This window comes from Haliotis rufescens, unplaced genomic scaffold (genome assembly GCF_023055435.1).
Source record: "Haliotis rufescens isolate VD_foot unplaced genomic scaffold, xgHalRufe1.0.p SCAF_82, whole genome shotgun sequence".
Taxonomy (NCBI): Eukaryota; Metazoa; Mollusca; class Gastropoda; order Lepetellida; family Haliotidae; genus Haliotis; species Haliotis rufescens.
This window is the reverse complement of record NW_025964375.1, coordinates 102,501-120,931: the sequence shown is the minus strand read 5'-3', so window position 1 is coordinate 120,931 and position 18,431 is coordinate 102,501. Positions and strand designations below refer to the sequence as shown.

The 18,431-nt window shown below is 40.5% G+C and overlaps 2 protein-coding genes across 2 annotated transcripts; both read left to right on the top strand.

The window, feature by feature from the left end:
• Positions 1-5,514: 5,514 nt before the first annotated feature.
• Positions 5,515-9,400, top strand: LOC124144120 (post-GPI attachment to proteins factor 4-like). Its single transcript, XM_046513377.2, has one exon. It carries the CDS (start codon positions 8,013-8,015, stop codon positions 9,312-9,314), a length of 1,302 nt encoding a protein of 433 aa, XP_046369333.2. The 5' UTR covers positions 5,515-8,012; the 3' UTR covers positions 9,315-9,400.
• A 6,895-nt stretch (positions 9,401-16,295) lies between these two features.
• LOC124144110 (post-GPI attachment to proteins factor 4-like) lies at positions 16,296-18,252 on the top strand. The gene has a single exon (XM_046513366.2). It carries the CDS (start codon positions 16,938-16,940, stop codon positions 18,240-18,242), a length of 1,305 nt encoding a protein of 434 aa, XP_046369322.2. The 5' UTR covers positions 16,296-16,937; the 3' UTR covers positions 18,243-18,252.
• The last annotated feature ends 179 nt before the right edge of the window (positions 18,253-18,431 follow it).

The window sequence follows — 18,431 nt, the reverse complement described above, 5'->3', positions numbered from 1 at the left end:
CTGTGTATACGACTACACTTGAAAAGACCCGTGAAGATTCGGGGTAGAATAGATCTTCATCAACCCATGCTTGCCATAAAAGGCGACTATGCTGGTCGTAAGAGGCGACTTACGGGATCGGGTGGTCAGCCTCGCTGACTTGGTTGATGCATGTCATCGTATCCCAACTGCGTGGATCGATGCTCATGATGTCAATCACTGGATTGTCTGGTCCAGACTTGGTTATTTACAGACCGCCGTCATATAGCTGGAATATTGCTGAGTACGGCGTTAAACAACAAACAGACAAACAAACAAAACATTCAAATCCCTCCATTGTCTCGACAACCATTTGGTATCCAAAACAAGGAGTGACGGTAACACCCCTACCTCCCTGCACACAGACACATTCTAGAAAGAACTACAGATAATTGCAATTACCATCTGAACCTCCAAGAATATGTTCACCAGTACCCAGTTAAATATCTCAGTAAAGAGCATATGCATGCGGAACTAGAATTGCAACGTTCAGCTCTAAACGTTTAAATGCAGGATGTTTGCTGTTGCGATATTGATTGGACCAGATGTTACAATACTCGTGGAAAATTACAAATAACAAAATAGGTCATCTGGAAATATTGGCTGTATATGTGTTACTAGGTTTATTGTTATGTTAATACTTGTTGGATCGAGCTCTTTTGCCTATGCCAAAACATTGTATGCACAAACAAAAGAAAACTTGCGCCAGATGAGCTATTTATAATGCCATTTGGGTTTGTTTAATAACAAGGTAATGATGCTTTTAGTGAGGGCCTCTGTGAGAAGGTGACAAGGACATTTTATCATGGAAAAATGGCTCCCACAGGAGATACCGCTTCGGTGAGATCAAGCGATATCTACACTGTAGATATCGCTGCAATGAAATTGCATCACAATACTTTGCAGACCATTGTGACGTCATTGGTAACCATGATGTTACAATCAAATGACATCACTAATGGCTCTGCTCAGAAGCTGTTAGCAGTACATTTTTACACTTAAGACACTGCTTATTACTGTCTACAAACTGAAAAAGTTTGAAGAATGATGTTGATAAATATCTCACCCTCGTGTCTTTTGATATCAAATATATCAACGTCTTTTGATATCAAATATATCAACACTCGTTGATAAAAGTGGAAAAAATCCTAGGCAAGCCTCGGAGTTTTCCCACTTTTATCAACTCGTGTTGATATATTTGATATCAAAAGACACGAGGGTGAGATTCTCTATTTACACCCTCTTCTGTCCGTCGTCCGAATGCTAAATGGATTTAATTACCACATAGCTGAATGTTTCCATACAAATGCAGATTGTTTACCACAAAATGACTGATGCGTGATATTTACTTCAAATGAATTGGGATTTGTGACAAAATAACATTTGTGCCCGATATATAATTCTGACAGGGGTTCTGTAGAAATGCATTTTCTAAGCCCGTTTTTGTGATGGCCACGAATACATATTGTACATAAATTAGATCATAAATTCATCTCATCCAGACCTTTACAATGGAATGAAGTTTGTTCATGTAGCTCAGTTCCTTCTGTGTGGGACCCGTGAAGATCCGGGGTGAGATGTCTTCAGCAACCCATGCTTGTCGTAAAAGGCGATATATGCTTGTCGTAAGATGCGACTTATGGGATCTGGTGGTCAGGCTCGCTGACTTGGTTGATGCATGTCATCGATCCCAAATACGTGGATCGATGCTCATGATATTAATCACAGGATTGTCTGGTCCAGACTCGAATATTTACAGACCGTCATATAGCTTGAATATTGCTGAGTGTGGCGTTAAACAACCAACCAACCAACCAATCAACCTTCTGTGTGGTCAAGTTGAGACTGCCACCCTGCCTTGCACTGCCACTCCGTGTGACAGATGCAGCCAATGACTTTGATACTGCCAACGCTAACTTTACTTCTGAGATAATAGCTATTGCTGAAAAATGCTTAGGTTAAGTCCTAAAAAAAATCCCTTGGTGGAATGCCATCTGTGAAATGCTGATCGTACCTGGAAAACAGCCCTTAACAGAGTTCAATTTACTCAGATTTAGCTGAATTTCGTCAAAAACGTGCCGATCTTCATCGGATAGTCATTCAACAGAAAGAGTTTTTCCGGCGCTGTTATATTTCTAAAATTAACAGGTTGATACCAGTATCCTCAATGTGAAAACAAACGTTAAAGCAATTGGTTGAATACGTATAATCCCTGAAAATGTTAGAGATAATGTATATTCCCTGCGTGAATGAGACTTCCCTGATTCGACGTATTCCCCCTAACAACTCGTCAAAAGTATCGCGCCACCAAGACGTTTTGATAAGAAAAGAGATGGGTAAGGAGAGGCTGGAAAGCGAAAGAAAAGAAATCAAAGTGTTATTAACGTCAAATGAAATGTAAATTTTATTAATAATAGGACAATTATTATTTGCAAAAAAAAGAAAGCAACTTTATTCCCTAGCGACTACAAGAACTCTAATTAGGGATAGATAGAGGCAGTTAGGTACGATAACTGTTAGGAATGAGGTGATCAGATCAACACGTACGTGTCTCAGTAAGTGATCAGTAGTCTAAGTTAGTATCTGATGTGGCCACCCCGTACACAGATCACATCCGCAAGACGTCTCCTCATCCTCAACTGGGGATGTGTTGCCGTTCCTGGTGCGATGCCTGTGTCAATTCTTGGAGATTCTGTACTGGAGTGCCCCTGGCTCTAACCCTGCGTCCCAACTGATCCCACATATGCTCGATTTGATGCACATTTCTCTTCGAGAAGGCAGAGCTCCACTGGCTTAGTTCAGGAGATGGTCAGTCACAGCTCCTGCTCGGTGGGGTCATGCATTGTCGTCCATGAAGACCTGGTAAGTGCATGGTTATGAGGCACAACAAAACCGTCCAATGTGGTATCTTGGTACCTTTGTCCATTTAATGTACCCTGAACTGTGACCAAATAAAGTTTACAATCAAAGAAGCAACATCATCATACTATCCCTGAGCCGCCACCACATGCCACTGGTTCCTGGATGTTGCGCTGATAAAATGTTCCCTTTGCCTCCAGACAGGAGTCCTACCATCAGTGTGGTGCAATAACAACCAATTCTCGTCAGACAATGAAACCTCCTCCATGACCTCAAATTCCAGTCTGACACCAGGCGAAACGATCCCGCATGTGTTGGGTTGAGAGGAGTGGAAGTCTTATTGGACTTCTGGCCATTAATCCCGCTGCGTACAGTCGACTCCTGATGATGCTAAGGGGCACTCTGTTGTGGGTATCCCAGTGATGAGGAAGAACAGTGCAAGTTGAAGTTTACAAGGACCCTGTCTCTTCCGTGGACGTCCTGATCTCGGCAAGTCCCTCACATGTCCAGTCAATTTGTGTTTTCTAATGAGTCGACTGATAACAGTATGATTAATGTTAAACACGGTGGCAATAGCCCGACATGACATGCCAGTTTTGTGCATGCCAACAGAGACCATATAATAGATGGTCTCTGATGCCAATGATTTGCCATCTTGCCATTTTCTGTGATAGTACACTAAGGCATTTCAGTTACAATCGTTCCAAACACAAATCTTTCAAATTGGTAGAACTTTCATTCAAAATTAAAAGATGTAAAGACGCATGAGCTTTCTGTCACCAAACATGAACTTCTCTTAGAGAGGCATACGTCTCGTGGCTACCATCTACATGATGTATCAACACACAGTGTACCTTTTGAAAATCATAATACAGTTGTCTGCACACGTATCCTAATTAGTTTTGCATGTACGATATTATATTTCCTCTTTCCGTATGCGAAGTAAGAAGCTGACGTGGGGTGGTGCTTGTGTCAAGAATTTGTAGAACAAAACATTTCGGTCTCAAAACAGAATAGAGTTCCACAATCGGATAGTCCATAGGTAAAAGGATTCACACGAATGTCTTAGTCTTTTGAGGGGAACACTGATGTTTTCAGTTTAAAAAATATGAAGCTTTTGCAGTCAATATCTTTGGTACATATATGTTAGATAGGACGGAATCATATTATAACTAATTTGAAGAAAAAAAAGTTTAAGTAAAATTTAAGTTTCTCAATCGGTTTCGTAATATAATGAGTGCCTGTTGGTTTATTGAGGCCAGTTACAATGCGTACAGGTTCTAATTGTAATTGATTTAATTTCTCACTTTGTCCTTCGGTGCAACCATCCAATACCTCTAATGGGTATTTAAAATGAACATTTAAAAACAATTGTTAATAGTATTTCTGTTAAGTTGATGTTTGTGTTTTCTCATCAAATAAATCACCTTGGGGGTTGCTTTTATTAAGGTAGATAAATGACAAGATCATTTGCCACTGGCTTCAAGTATAATTCCCAAATGTTTATTTCTACGAGTCTTTACAGAGCTGATAATTTTTCACTTGAAATATATATGTAGACCTCCAATGGTTTCTTTGCGAGAGAATAGAACACATTTAATCTTTTCGGAATTGGACGTTAACAGCCAAAGTCTCTCCAATTCCGCGGAGAATGCTCATGTAGTGGTTAGGGGAATTTCCATTACGCTGTTGTAATTGGATGACATGCCAAAACGTCTTGTCATACAGTCTAATGTATCAGCAATGTCATTTACATAAACAATAAACAGTAATGGACCCAGCACGGATCCCTGCGGTCGTGCGAGATCTTTAGAGAGTTGGTGATTTGAGCTGAACGCTACCAGTGTACCCTTATTGAGGACGACACGCGAGCGCATCTGTTACAGTGGCGTAGCTTCATCAAGAAGTATTAATAACTAGTTTCCATGAATATTTTCTTCTACTTTCATCGTATCAAATTATCCCAACAGCATGACTTCGTACATAGTGGAGCGGTCGTCATTGTCATCCAAGAGAAGAATGTTTTGTCAGCTTAGACCAAAAACATTTTCAGTCAATATAAGGATCGACATGTTTGTTCAGCCTCAAAGACGCATAAGGAATTAACAAATATTTATTGATAACGACTATCCGCAGTAGGTCCAAGTGTATACGATTCCCTTGTTGACAGCAACGTTATAACCGAATTTCGCAATAAAGGTCATTGGATTTTTCCGCTACATGAAGTCTCTCCGATTCACCGCGACACCTTGTGAAGAAAAACAGATCCTGTCACGCCATTACATTCTATGCATGGTATTACTGTAGCCTTTTACTACTCTTTACATACGTCGTGACTCTCTTACAGAAAAAGACGATTCGTTATTCGGTTGGTGAAAACAAATATTTGAACAGCTTCCCAGACTTCTGGTGTCGTTTCTATTTCATAGTGATTCATAAACCCTTGCTCATGATACAGTCATGAATATGAATCGTACAATCGACTCTGCTTCATGCAGAGATTTCTATTGGATATTGAAAAGGTTTTGTCGCTGTATCTATAGCAAGTCAAGCGGGACATATATCCTGAATGCGACTCCGGTTAACCACTGGCTGTGGTAGTTGGGTGGCTGTTAATGGTTATATATGGGTGAGGAGGCGAGGTGTTCTATTTATATCACAGTAAGCAGTGTTCCTGTTGTAGTACACTGATGAGTTCCGACCTGGAGAGCAATGATGACATGTGACATGTTTTAAACAGGAGTACTTGCGTTGTGCTTTTGGGGGTTTTACACAGGTGACGTGAAATGCGCAGTGACCGACTGTAGTCATAGTCATTCTCAAGCTGTGCTCCGGTCTACTCAATTACAGGTTAACACTCCTGTCAACTGTACGTAGTTCTCCCATTGTTCAGAGAGATCCGGGGATGTGAAGAGAGACGCTGTTCTGTTTCAGCGGTGTCGTACCCCGTTATGTTTTTCCTGAGCTGGGGGTGTCCTACATTCAACACTGTCGGTCGCACAATCAATTCATACTACATTCCGTGTGGTTGTGATGAAACGAGTATGTTGGAGCGGCTGTTACGATCTCACCACCTGCCCCACTACTAGTGAGCGGCACATTGATGTTGATATAGTGGTCAATAATTCATCTCAACGGAACACTAATCATCGATCACATAGACAAAGAATTCGACTTCGTACCTGTCAGCTGACGAAGTGACAACACCGTGATGTTTGAGAGGCATTTTTCAGAAGTTGACGGGTGCCAAAGTAGACACTATCTATGAATAACAGTTTCTTTAATGTACCGTATAGATCATCATACCGTTGTCAAACAATTAAGACCGTGTTGTTTCTTTTCTACTCATCATGATTTGTTGAATTCAAAACCTCATCGCTAGAGAATATCCAGTGTCGATTCCTGATTCCTAAGATAGTAAAAGGCAAAACAGTTGCGGAAATTGTATGAATAGATCACACTGGCCATCGGTTACACAGCCAATGATTTCTACTGTCTACCATTGGATAAAGTGGATATACATTGGATATAGTGGATATACATTGGATATAGTGGATATACATTGGATATAGTGGATATACATTGGATATAGTGGATATACATTGGATATAGTGGACATACATTGGATATAGTGGATATACATTGGATATAGTGGATATACATTGGATATAGTGGATATACATTGGATATAGTGGATATACATTGGATATAGTGGACATACATTGGATATAGTGGATATACATTGGATATAGTGGATATACATTGGATATAGTGGCTAAACATTGGATATAGTGGACATACATTGGATATAGTGGCTATACATTGGATATAGTGGATATACATTGGATATAGTGGATATACATTGGATATAGTGGCTAAACATTGGATATAGTGGACATACATTGGATATAGTGACTATACATTGGATATAGTGGATATACATTGGATATAGTGGCTAAACATTGGATATAGTGGACATACATTGGATATAGTGGATATACATTGGATATAGTGGATATACATTGGATATAGTGGCTATACATTGGATATAGTGGATATACATTGGATATAGTGGATATATATTGGATATAGAGGCTATACATTGGATATAGTGGATATACATTGGATATAGTGGATATATATTGGATATAGAGGCTATACATTGGATATAGTGGATATACATTGGATATAGTGGATATACATTGGATATAGTGGATATACATTGGATATAGTGGCTATACATTGGATATAGTGGATATACATTGGATATAGTGGATATATATTGGATATAGAGGCTATACATTTGATATAGTGGATATACATTGGATATAGTGGATAAATATTGGATATAGAGGCTATTCATTGGATATAGTGGCTATACATTGGGTATAGTGGCTATACATTGGATATAGTGGCTATACATTGGATATAGTGGATATACATTGGATAAAGTGACAATACCTGTTGCCTCTGTTACCCAGTGTGTACGCTATGGTGTGTTTATGTACATGCTTTATGGACAGCGGATAATGGACGGCAGCATGGGCATAGATTTCGCTTCTCTGTGACTGTGGAAGGAGTGAGCTTACTGTGTTGTTTCTTTTCAACTGGAGTTATTGGATATTGATTATCATCCACATAACAACAGTCGACTCCCGCTTGATATGGGATATAGCAACAGTGTAACAGTCAATTCAACTCATAACGTTATATTGAAACTGTTGACTAATACATGTTATATCCTCGGTCATACAGCTTGGCATTGGATGTAATGAAGATATCATTTTTCTGGTCATCTGACCAAGCTATTGAATTCTGACCACTGATCCTTGCTTGTTTGCAGACCATTGTGACCATTGTGACATCATCAGAGTTTGTTAACAATTGGAGAACAGGGTCAATGTCTGCATAAATTTGTACTGTGACATGCGACACAACAGACATACTAGTTTGGTTATGGACATTTATGTCAAGCACCAATGTATTCTTCAGGATTTCTGATAAAACACAACCGTAACATAAACTTGGACCATACAGGATTAAAGTGATGAAACAACACGCCCTCACAAAGTGAAAACCGTCCAACTTATACACTGCTCAAGTATGTGAGATTGTGATAGGTAACGAGAAACGCCATGGCAAGAGCCAGGTTTCAACTTTGTTGCTCGACAGTTGCTATTGTGTACATGATTCAGTTTCTTCTGTTGTTGCCGATTCTATGTTATAATCTTCCATTCTCGTCATACTTCCTAGCTTCTCCCATAAGCAACAATGAAACTGCCACTTTGTTACATGATTTCAATCAACAGAGAGTCAGGCGTGCTTATTCCTATTTCAAGAGCCAGACGCCTGGAGGTAATCCACGGTACTATGATTCTGTGGAAAACAGCTCCGAGATCTATCTGACTGTGGCAATAATCACAGTCAGTCGCGCTGTTGAGAAAAAGCGCCAATATCCTGGATACGTTCTCCAGACTTCAGCCGGGATGGACAAATTCGCGAAAAGTCACGAATTTTCACGTAGAACGTTTGTATTTGTGTGTAATGTGGATTTGAATCCCCAAGAACACAAAGAGGCAATGTTTTTAAAGAAGTATCTACCCTTTACTGAACGATATGGTTTGTCAAGTTTCAAATTAGAAGATAAGTATCAAAATCAACATAATTATTCCATATATCAGACAAAAAAAAGCGAGGGGAAATATGAAAAGGAGACAATGGACTACTCGTACTGCTTAAAGGTTGCAAAATCATTTGATCCCGAGTATGTACTGATGGTGGAAGACGATGCTATTCCTCACAACGATTTAGCGTATGTCCTGAAATATACACTGGAAAATCATCTAGTTGATAACAGGAGAAGCACCTCTCAAAGGAAAGACTTTGCCTATCTCAAACTGTATTATCCCGAACGGTGGCAAGGCTATGCATTTGACGTGCCAATGTTCCTGGAGCTTTTGAGTATAGGCAGTGTTGGTGGAGGTGTCACTTTGGTTGTATTCCAGTGCTTAGCTAAAAGAAGACAGGACAATTATAGTTCGAGATTAAGCCGCTTTCTAATTTGGATGGTTTTTTTCATCTTAACAGCAGAGTTTGTAGGCCGACAGAATGTGATGGAGGTACGAAGACTTTCAAAATACTTATACAAGTTTCGACAAGCGTCCGAATGTTGTACCCAAGCCATGTTATATCCATCAGCCATAGTTGACTCTCTGACCACATATTTGACCACCTTGCCTTCATTCAAGCATACTGACCTTTCTATCTATGACTTTACACTCCAGACTAATATACCAACATATCAACTAGAACCGAACCTCTTTTACCATGTCGGCATGCAGTCGTCACTGAATAAGTCCCGGATCAAGTTACTTGAACAGTTCCTCTTTCGTCTTGATTTAACTAGTTCGTCAATCCCTGGAGGAAAGGTGGAATAAAATACAGGCTCCTGCGACAGGTTACTGCTGGACTTCTCGGCTGACTGTGTTTAACATGTACTATAATTAAAATAACCTTAATTATGTTTTATTTCTCATCGTTGTTGTGTATGCAATCAGTAGGTTGGTTTCGGAAAAGGTAGTGTGGTAAGGCGAGTGATGACATTAGACACAGGTGCGGATTAACTCCATATAAGGAGAGTGATGGTATTAGACAAAGATGCGGATTGACTCCATATAAGGAGAATGAAGGTATTAGACACAGGTGCGGATTGACTCCATATAAGGAGAGTGATGGTATTAGACACAGGTGCGGATTAACTCCATGTGAGGAGAGTGATGGTATTAGAAACAGGTGCGGATTGACTCCATATAAGGAGAGTGATGGTATTAGACACGGGTTTGGGATTGACTCCATATAAGGAGAGTGATGGTATAAGACACAGGTGCGGATTGACTCCATATAAAGAGATTGAAGGTATAAGACACAGGTGCGGATTAACTCCATATAAGGAGATGGTATTAGTCGCAGGTGCAAGTTGACTTGCTTTAAAGAGGGGAATGGCAATAGTTCTGACTGAACGTTATTCTAATTTGCCACTGATGTATCAAAATAGGCATCCAATAACTATACTGGTTTGGGAGTTTGGCATATTCCCCATTTTGCAAGCGATGTGATGGGGAGGTTGACATGGCCATGAAGCAATAATATAACACAATTCAACAACAAGAAAACAAGAACATAATATTACGGTAAACGCTATGTGTGGTATCTACAAACAAGTATAATAGTATAGTGTATAGAGCAAAATATCACAGCTCTGTTCTTATAGGCAACCATCCCTCCAACACAGCAATATTCGCAAGGGTCTCAAATCACACACTAGTCTGTGTGTAACTCAAACATAAAATACACCTTGTTTCAACTGTAGATTATTGTAACGAATTTTTACAAATAAGTCTGCGTTAAATAAACACAAGTTAAACAAGACGAAACTTCCCACTCTGCCTACAGTAAAATCATGAAAGGATACGGTCTAATGCTCAGAAAGAGATGAACGAAAGTGAACATGACTGTTTCCTGTTTCACCTGGGGCAAACAGAGCTATGTTAGATCCCCTCTCACATAGATATTCGTGGACATGAAAAGGCAGACACACTGGTGATGCTAGCTCTAGACAAAGCGGAGATACAGCCAATTCCCTTTAGTGAACTAAAGATAAAAAGCAAAATCAAAACCTCTATAGTCCAAAGATTGCAAGCCCAGTGGGACGCAAGTAAGATCGGCAGATGGCAAAACAAAATTCAACCCAAGATCCACCACAAGCCAAACCTATACTCAAATGAAAGAAAAGTTGAAATTGCCATCTCACGCCTCAGACTCAGTCGTAGATCTCATTAAGCCAAGAAATGCAATAGCGAAGGCCAGTCAAACTCCGAGAAACTCTATTTCTGAGAGATGGACAGCTACTCGAACGTATATAGACAGAGCAGCAAGATAAAAATGAAATTATATCAATATACGAAAATAGAAATCATATCAATACAAAATCAGAATTTCTGTGAAAACCAAACTCGCCAGAGATATGTGTATCCTGCTCACACACACCAGTCCCAAAGAGGGACAGGTCAGCCGAAATTGCTAAAGCAGAAGGCGACCTCTTAAACACTTAATAATAACTACAACAACGCTTGGGTCATATCAGTTCAGTCATTGTTTACAACTTCCGTCATGGACGGACGCCATTTTTTCACTTCTGGATTGCAATCAAACAACAACTTATTCCACCGCATTCAGCCCAAATCAACTTACACAGCCAGCTAGCAACAGTAAAAGTGGGATCGAACAAGCTCAATTTGGTTCGGACTATTAGGCTCTTGTCGGCTTGCCGGCAGCCGGGCTCCCTCACCCCCAAGCGCCTCCCCCCAGACGCCAGCCACAGCTCTGCACGTGACCAGCGGCCTTCCCTGCTAAGTTCTCCTACCTATCTCGCCTTACCCGTTAATGCATGCTTTTTCTCTCATTGTTGGAATTCGTTGTTTTTTCACTATTTATAATTGTATATGCCATTCCTTCATCATGTCCATATTCACATCACTCTTCACCACACCCATAAATAGCAAAAACATATTCCCAGGACCCACTTCCACTAACGTCCCTTGGATTTAGACCTGGAAGGGAAATGTATAACAATCGGAGATTTTGTCCGGAATACCACAGACCACACCCATCCCCGTGAAGATGCCGACCGTCTCAGGTTTGTGAGCGACTTGAGGAAGAGGGCCAGAGGGGAGACAACCCACCCGCATGAGTTGTACAACAAGGAAAGTGCTCAACAAGATCAGGCAACTATTGTTCTACTGTCCTCCTTCACCAGTATGAGCAGTTCACTATACAGGCATCGTCTGAAGACCATTCCAGTGCTGCCACAGACCAGAGCTGAGGTGGATCTGACTGAGGAATGGACAAACACCATGCACGACCAGCACTACCGTCTATTCAGCGACGGGGAAGACAATAAAATCATGGCGTTCTCAACACAACGTCAACTGGAGGCACATCAGTGTGGAGGATGACAACAGGATCTTGGCTTAGGCGTCCCCTACAAAGAAGATCCCCATGTGAAGCAATGGATACGGCGAACTGCGGCACTGCCACACCTCCCTCTTGGACAAGTACAAGACACCTGGTTGGACGCCATGGACGAGACACCCTGTGTTCAGGGCGTCAATGACTATATGTTGATGAACTGTGTTGACTTCGAAGCCAGATTTCCCCTTCATCTTTGGAACCATCACCAGACAACAGGACCGCGCACCAACAACGATCTTGAGGGATTTCTCAACCGACTCAATCGAAAACTACCCCAAGACCATACGAACATCATTGAAGTTATCCAGAGAATCGAAAGGACTGACCGCTCTAAGATGTCCCAGATTGATTCTGGTTGGTTGGTTGGTTTGTTGTTTAACGCCGCACTCAGCAATATTCCAGCTATATGACGACGGTCTGTAAATAATCGAGTCTGGACCAGACAACCCAGTGATTGATATCATGAGCATCGATCCACGCAATTGGGATCGATGACATGCATCAACCAAGTCAGCGAGCCTGTGACCACCCGATCCCGTTAGTCGCCTTTTCCGACAAGCATAGTCACCTTTTACGGCAAGCATGGGTTGCTGAAGACCTATTCTACCCCGGAATCTTCACGGGTCAGATTGATTCTGGAGCAGCTCCACCCAACCGCAAGAAAGTCTACAGAGAGTCTGAAAACCATCTCGAGACATTGAAAGAATCAGCTTCGCCAGAGACTCAGGACTCCACTCCAGTTGCTTCAATGCAGGGCTGGAGTAAACAAAGACTATACAGAGACATTAAATTAAATTAATTAATCAGTGCTACTACTAGTGCCAACAATTTTAATATATTTATAACATGATATGTCTTTGTGTGAATTTACTTCACATAAATAAAGTACAAGTTTACCTTTCTACTTTTCTTGGATCACACCATTCTAATAGTAAGGTAACATAGTGTAGACCAGTCAGTGCCTTCAGCCATGACCTATGTTAAATAAGGATAAGATATATGGATGAACAACTTTATTACAACCAGGAGTGACGTTTCAGTGTAGGGTCACCGTAGGCTCTAGGCACTTGCTTGATAACGGTGTTAGAACCTACACCGAAACGTTACTCCTAATTGTAATGAAGAAGTTGTTCATCTATATATCATATCCTTATTTAGTACTCCAACTTCTAAATGCCACTAAAAGAAGTTATGACCTATGTTGTTTTAAGGTGTGTAACTAATGGTAGGATACCTCTGACCTGGGCTCCAAACACACCGGATTCGACATCCATATATCCAAACCGATAACCCAATCAAAATCTTATAGGCTCCTGGATAAACAATCATTCTTTATTCTAAGAAGTAGAGCCTCCGGACTTTCATGTCTGTACAGTGTTGAGTTGCTTGACAACGGTATAATTATCTATACCGAAATGTCGCCTTTACAGTAATTAAAGAAGTTGTTATCCCAATCTCACTAAAATCAGATCTAAGTTCTCGCTGCCGCTTAACAAAGATCTGAGGACATCCCATTACGGGTCACGTCAGAACGACCTTACGCGAACTTTGACCGACCACTGAAACGAAGAACAAGAAGTCGACATCAGCCAATTAGAAAGCAGCTTTCTCGAGCTTTAGGGCACTCGTTTCAACCTGGCGACTTCCATTTCAGACTACCCTTGAAAAATATGTTGACACTGTTCTCGATTAAAATTTTGAAAACTGAACAAAAGAAGAACCCGGAATGACTAATATATGGTTACGATTGTATTGTAGTGCTTCCAAAATACTGTGCAACCCCTCCTCCGTTCAAATGTTTATCCTACGGAAGCGGGAGACAGACGATGATTTTGACGGTAACTGTCGTTCGGAATACCCCGTTTTAACGTTTTCGAGGTTGCATGTTTAGAAAACACATTCCGACTGTCACTTTCATGATCTGGTAAGCGACGCTTCGATTTGTCGGATGAAAGATCGTTCTGAATTGACCCGTAATGGGATGTCCTCAGATCTTTGTTTAGCGATATCGGGAACTAAGATCTGATTTTAATGAGATTGTTGTTATCCATAAATTGTGTCTACTTTTAGTTACATGTCGTTTAAGGAAATCTAGACTAGTTCACAGGCTGTGATCAAAGCGTTTAATTACAGTCAATTGTGTTATAGTCCAACTCAGAAATTCATTACTTAATATTATGACATTTATAGCCTTAATCGATTATCCCCTGGGCAGTGTCGGTAACCTAGTCACCGGTTCACACACCTTAGCACCCACCACCCCCACCCCCACCCCCACCCATGTACATGTCCCAGATCAGCGAGTCACAAAAATTCAACTCGCGATCACTCAATCACACGCATTATTCATTATGACCCACACACATTCAATCATGCACAAGTTCAACCGTGTCAATCAATCAATCTTTATTCAATCTGCCCAACCCTACCTAGCACACACCCATATACGCCCAAAGTCACACCATGTCACACAGTCATGCATATACTTTAATCCCGTCATTCTGTTTATCCCCAATCCCCTTGGTCAGTCTGTCATATTTCAAATTTTCTACTTAATCACCTTCTCTCACAAATAATATACAACATATGAAACACAGAATTATACATAAGGATATTGTTCACTAAATACAGATATTTTTTATATTATGGTAATTTGGATAGGCAAAAAACTACTAATCTACTTAATCACATTCTCTCACCAATAATGTACAACATATGAACATATAGAATTATACCGAAGGATATTGTTCACTAAAAACAGATATTTTTATATTATGGTAGTTTGGATAAGCACAAACGCCTTTTGCTGTACAAAGTGTGCAAATATTGAGATAACTGGTACTAAATGTTGTCATTTTTAAGAAGCCACAGAAACTTTTCAAAATTTGGAAATTCCGTGAAATTTTTTTTCTTGTATTTTAGCTATGTTAAATATAGATAGTCTGATATCTTTATAGAAGTTGCATTCTACAACAAAATGAAATTCATCCTCTATGGCTTGCTTGTCACAGAGAGTACATAGTCTTTCTGAAAGAGGAGTGATGGGCTTGGTATATCTTCCACAGTCTATATTAATTGGCAGGTTACCACAACGCAATGATGCTAATACACTTCTATATTGCCTTGGTAGAGACATTTTAACATAATGGCATGTTTCAATTTCTTGTTGAAATAATCTATAAGTTCTTAACTTGTTTCCATTTGAATTATTTTTGTCATTAAATAGATCTGAATACCACTTCTCTCTGTCTTTCTTATCTAGCTCCTGCAATGCTTGATCAAGGAACACTGGCCGGCTTGTGTTATTACAGTAAACATATACAGTCTGGCCTCTGTTGGTGATAGCAAGCTTTTTAACCATGACCATAACCCTGTAGTCCCATGATGATTTCCGCCTTACTGACCACCTGTGAATGATACCTATTATTGAATCTGGTTCGGCTGTGACAGCTCTATGAAAACATCTAAACACTTCAACTTGAATATATTACATATATTATACATCAGCAGGAAATATATTACCAGGTTACAGTTCATTCCCGATGTAATATTCAATCCATACATGATATGTCACAATGACGAAATATTACACTATATGCAAAATCATAAAAGTTTCCACTTAACATAATTTAGGAATTATCATTTTATAATGATAATATATCATTTAAAATCAGTATCCACACACTTATCGCACATACATGACGCTAATTTCAAAACATGTAAGGCACGACCGGCGTATTCCATCACACTCGTTGAGTTTTTATGCAGTTTTCTTCGGGCTTTCCTCCCACAATAAGCTGACACGCCGCGATATAACTGGAATATTGTTAAAAGCGGCGTTAAACCCAAATCACTCACTCACTCGTCCACTGTCTGTTCAGCCGCAGAAATGTTATTATTTCAAAAAAAATTGGGAACGGTCGTATCAAAAGTATACAACAGTAGAGGATATATTTTCCAGGTTATATGTTCGGAATCCTCATAACACAGAACTTGGTTGATGAATGTCATCGTATCCTAATTGCGTACATTGATGCTCATGATGTCAATCACTGGATCGTCTGGACTAGCATACCAAAAAGTAACAAGTCGCCTTCATTGCGAAAACACCACTGGCCCGACTTTCAGGCAATCCCACAACGCGCTGTTGTGCGACAGATAGTCCTGCACCATGACCGTGGAATACATTTATTTGATGAAAAAAAAAAATCTAGAAACTCATACAAAAGCAAGTCTAGCCAGCTCTAGCTAGCTCTATTCTGAATTCAGCATATGGACTTTTTTTATTTTTAGAGTCAAGAAGGATATTGTGTAATATAAGATTTCAGAGACTAAATGTCAGTCTAGGCGACAGTTCGTGCCATCTGCGACGAAGCGGAACTGCTATAAAATACCTAGCGTCCCTGTGCTTAATGTCCCAGGCGAGCGCGGCGATAGAGGCTGGGGGAAGACGGATGTCGTGTCATCCACACAATCTCTCAGGTGGACCAGTGGAGTAAACATCGCACGAACGCTCAGCCACCCTGTTGAAAGTACAGAAACCCACGGAGAAAGAGCACCGCCCTGTTTTACTCACAGCTTGACATATGCTTTAATAGAGAGAATACTTTCTCCGACGTCAGGATTATGACACAATTGAAAACAAGGTGTGAACACATTCATTGGAATAGCAATCGCCTGCACGTCTAGTTTTCATTCTATCCAGCTATAATAGCTGATAGAGAGGATGGCGACAGCTGTGAATTAAACCTTATATGAGTAGTGAGTCATTTCACAGGCACCATCAAGGTAAGGTCTGGGCATATGGACGGTGTTCGTTGTTATGATGTTAACATTTATGGCGATGTGATGAACGAAACGAACCGGTTTTTAGCTGTCGTCTATCTTTAGACGTTCTACACACCTAAGAAGTTCTACCCAAGTCTCATACTATCCTAAATGTGGCTGACACGTCCCATGATGAATCAAGCATGTTTGCTTGGAAAAAATAATAGCGTTCATGAGTGAGATGTATAGTTGGAGCAGCTTGTATGGGAGTGGATATTCTTCACAGGACGCAAGTCACGATGTCAACGATACGTAGGTCGTTTGTCCGCCATGCTGGCGTTGTGGGTTTTGTATTTTTAATACAGTTTTTTATTTTTTTACCAATTGTGTGTCATAAACTTCCATTCTCTGCATACTTCAGCATAACTTCAGGAACGATTGACTTTCAGCAGAGAGCCAAGATGTTAAATGACGAGAGGGTTAAACATGCCAACATTTACTTCAAGAATAAAAATGGCAATGAAAGCCTACGTTACTACCATTCTATTGGAAACGCCACCGACATGTATCTGGCAGTGGCTATAGTCACAGTAAGACGCTCGGGGGTGAAGAAAGGAAACGAAAGTCTGGGGTATGTTCTCCAAACTTCAGCTGGAATTGACAGTTTTGCAAGAAGCAGCAACTTTATAAACAGAACCTTTGTGTTTCTCTGCAATGTTGATTCTAAACCTGACATGCACGAAGAGGCACATTTTCTGGAAACGTACCTGCCGTTTATTGAAAGGTATGGATCCTCGAGTTTCAAGGTGAAGGACATGCAGCTCCCACATGGAAACCTCACCTACAATCAAAGACATCATAAAAACACTCGTGAAAAGGAAACCTTTGACTATTCCTATTGTTTAAAGGTGGCTGAATCGTTTCATCCCGAGTTTATATTGATGGTTGAAGACGATGCCGTTCCCCATGCAGATTTGTCAAGCGTTCTGAAACATTCACTAGATTACCATTTAGTCGATAAAGCAAAGGGTACACGTGTGAAAAAGAAGTTCGGCTATCTGAAACTTTATTACCCCGAGAAATGGCAAGGATTTGCATTCGAGTTACCGAGGGCTTTAGAGCTGGTCAGTTTCGGTTGTGTGGGAGGAGGGATAAGTGTCTTGTGCAGTTTTCTGCTGTGTGACACGAACGGACGGAGGCAACCATTGTTTCAATACTTCTTATTAGGAATGATCCTTTTTATGTTGACGACAAAGCTGGTTGGTCGTCAAAACGTTCTTGAGCTTCGAAGACTGTCCAAATATTTGTACCAGTTCCGACTAGCGCCTGGATGTTGTACGCCAGCCACGTTGTATCCCAGCGCAATGGTTGAACCCTTGACCACATATTTGACGACGTTGCCATCACCTCGGAATACGGATCTTGCCATTTATGACTTCGTTCGGCAAACTAATATACCAGCTTATCAGCTGGAACCTAATTTATTTCACCATATCGGAATGCATTCATCGTTAGGATCCGGCGATAAAGATGCTGAACATTTTGTGTCTACTTTCAAAATTAAATAATTTCATAGGACATGTTTCATTTTATTCTTTGCATAAATCGTTACTCTATCGTATCCTGCTTGCTTCTAGATTACTTTATGGGGAGGCAGCCTGCGGGTGGTTACGGTGGGAGATGGGTGGTTACGGTGGGAGGTGGGTGGTTACGGTGGGAGATGGGTGGTTACGGTGGGAGATGGGTGGTTACGGTTT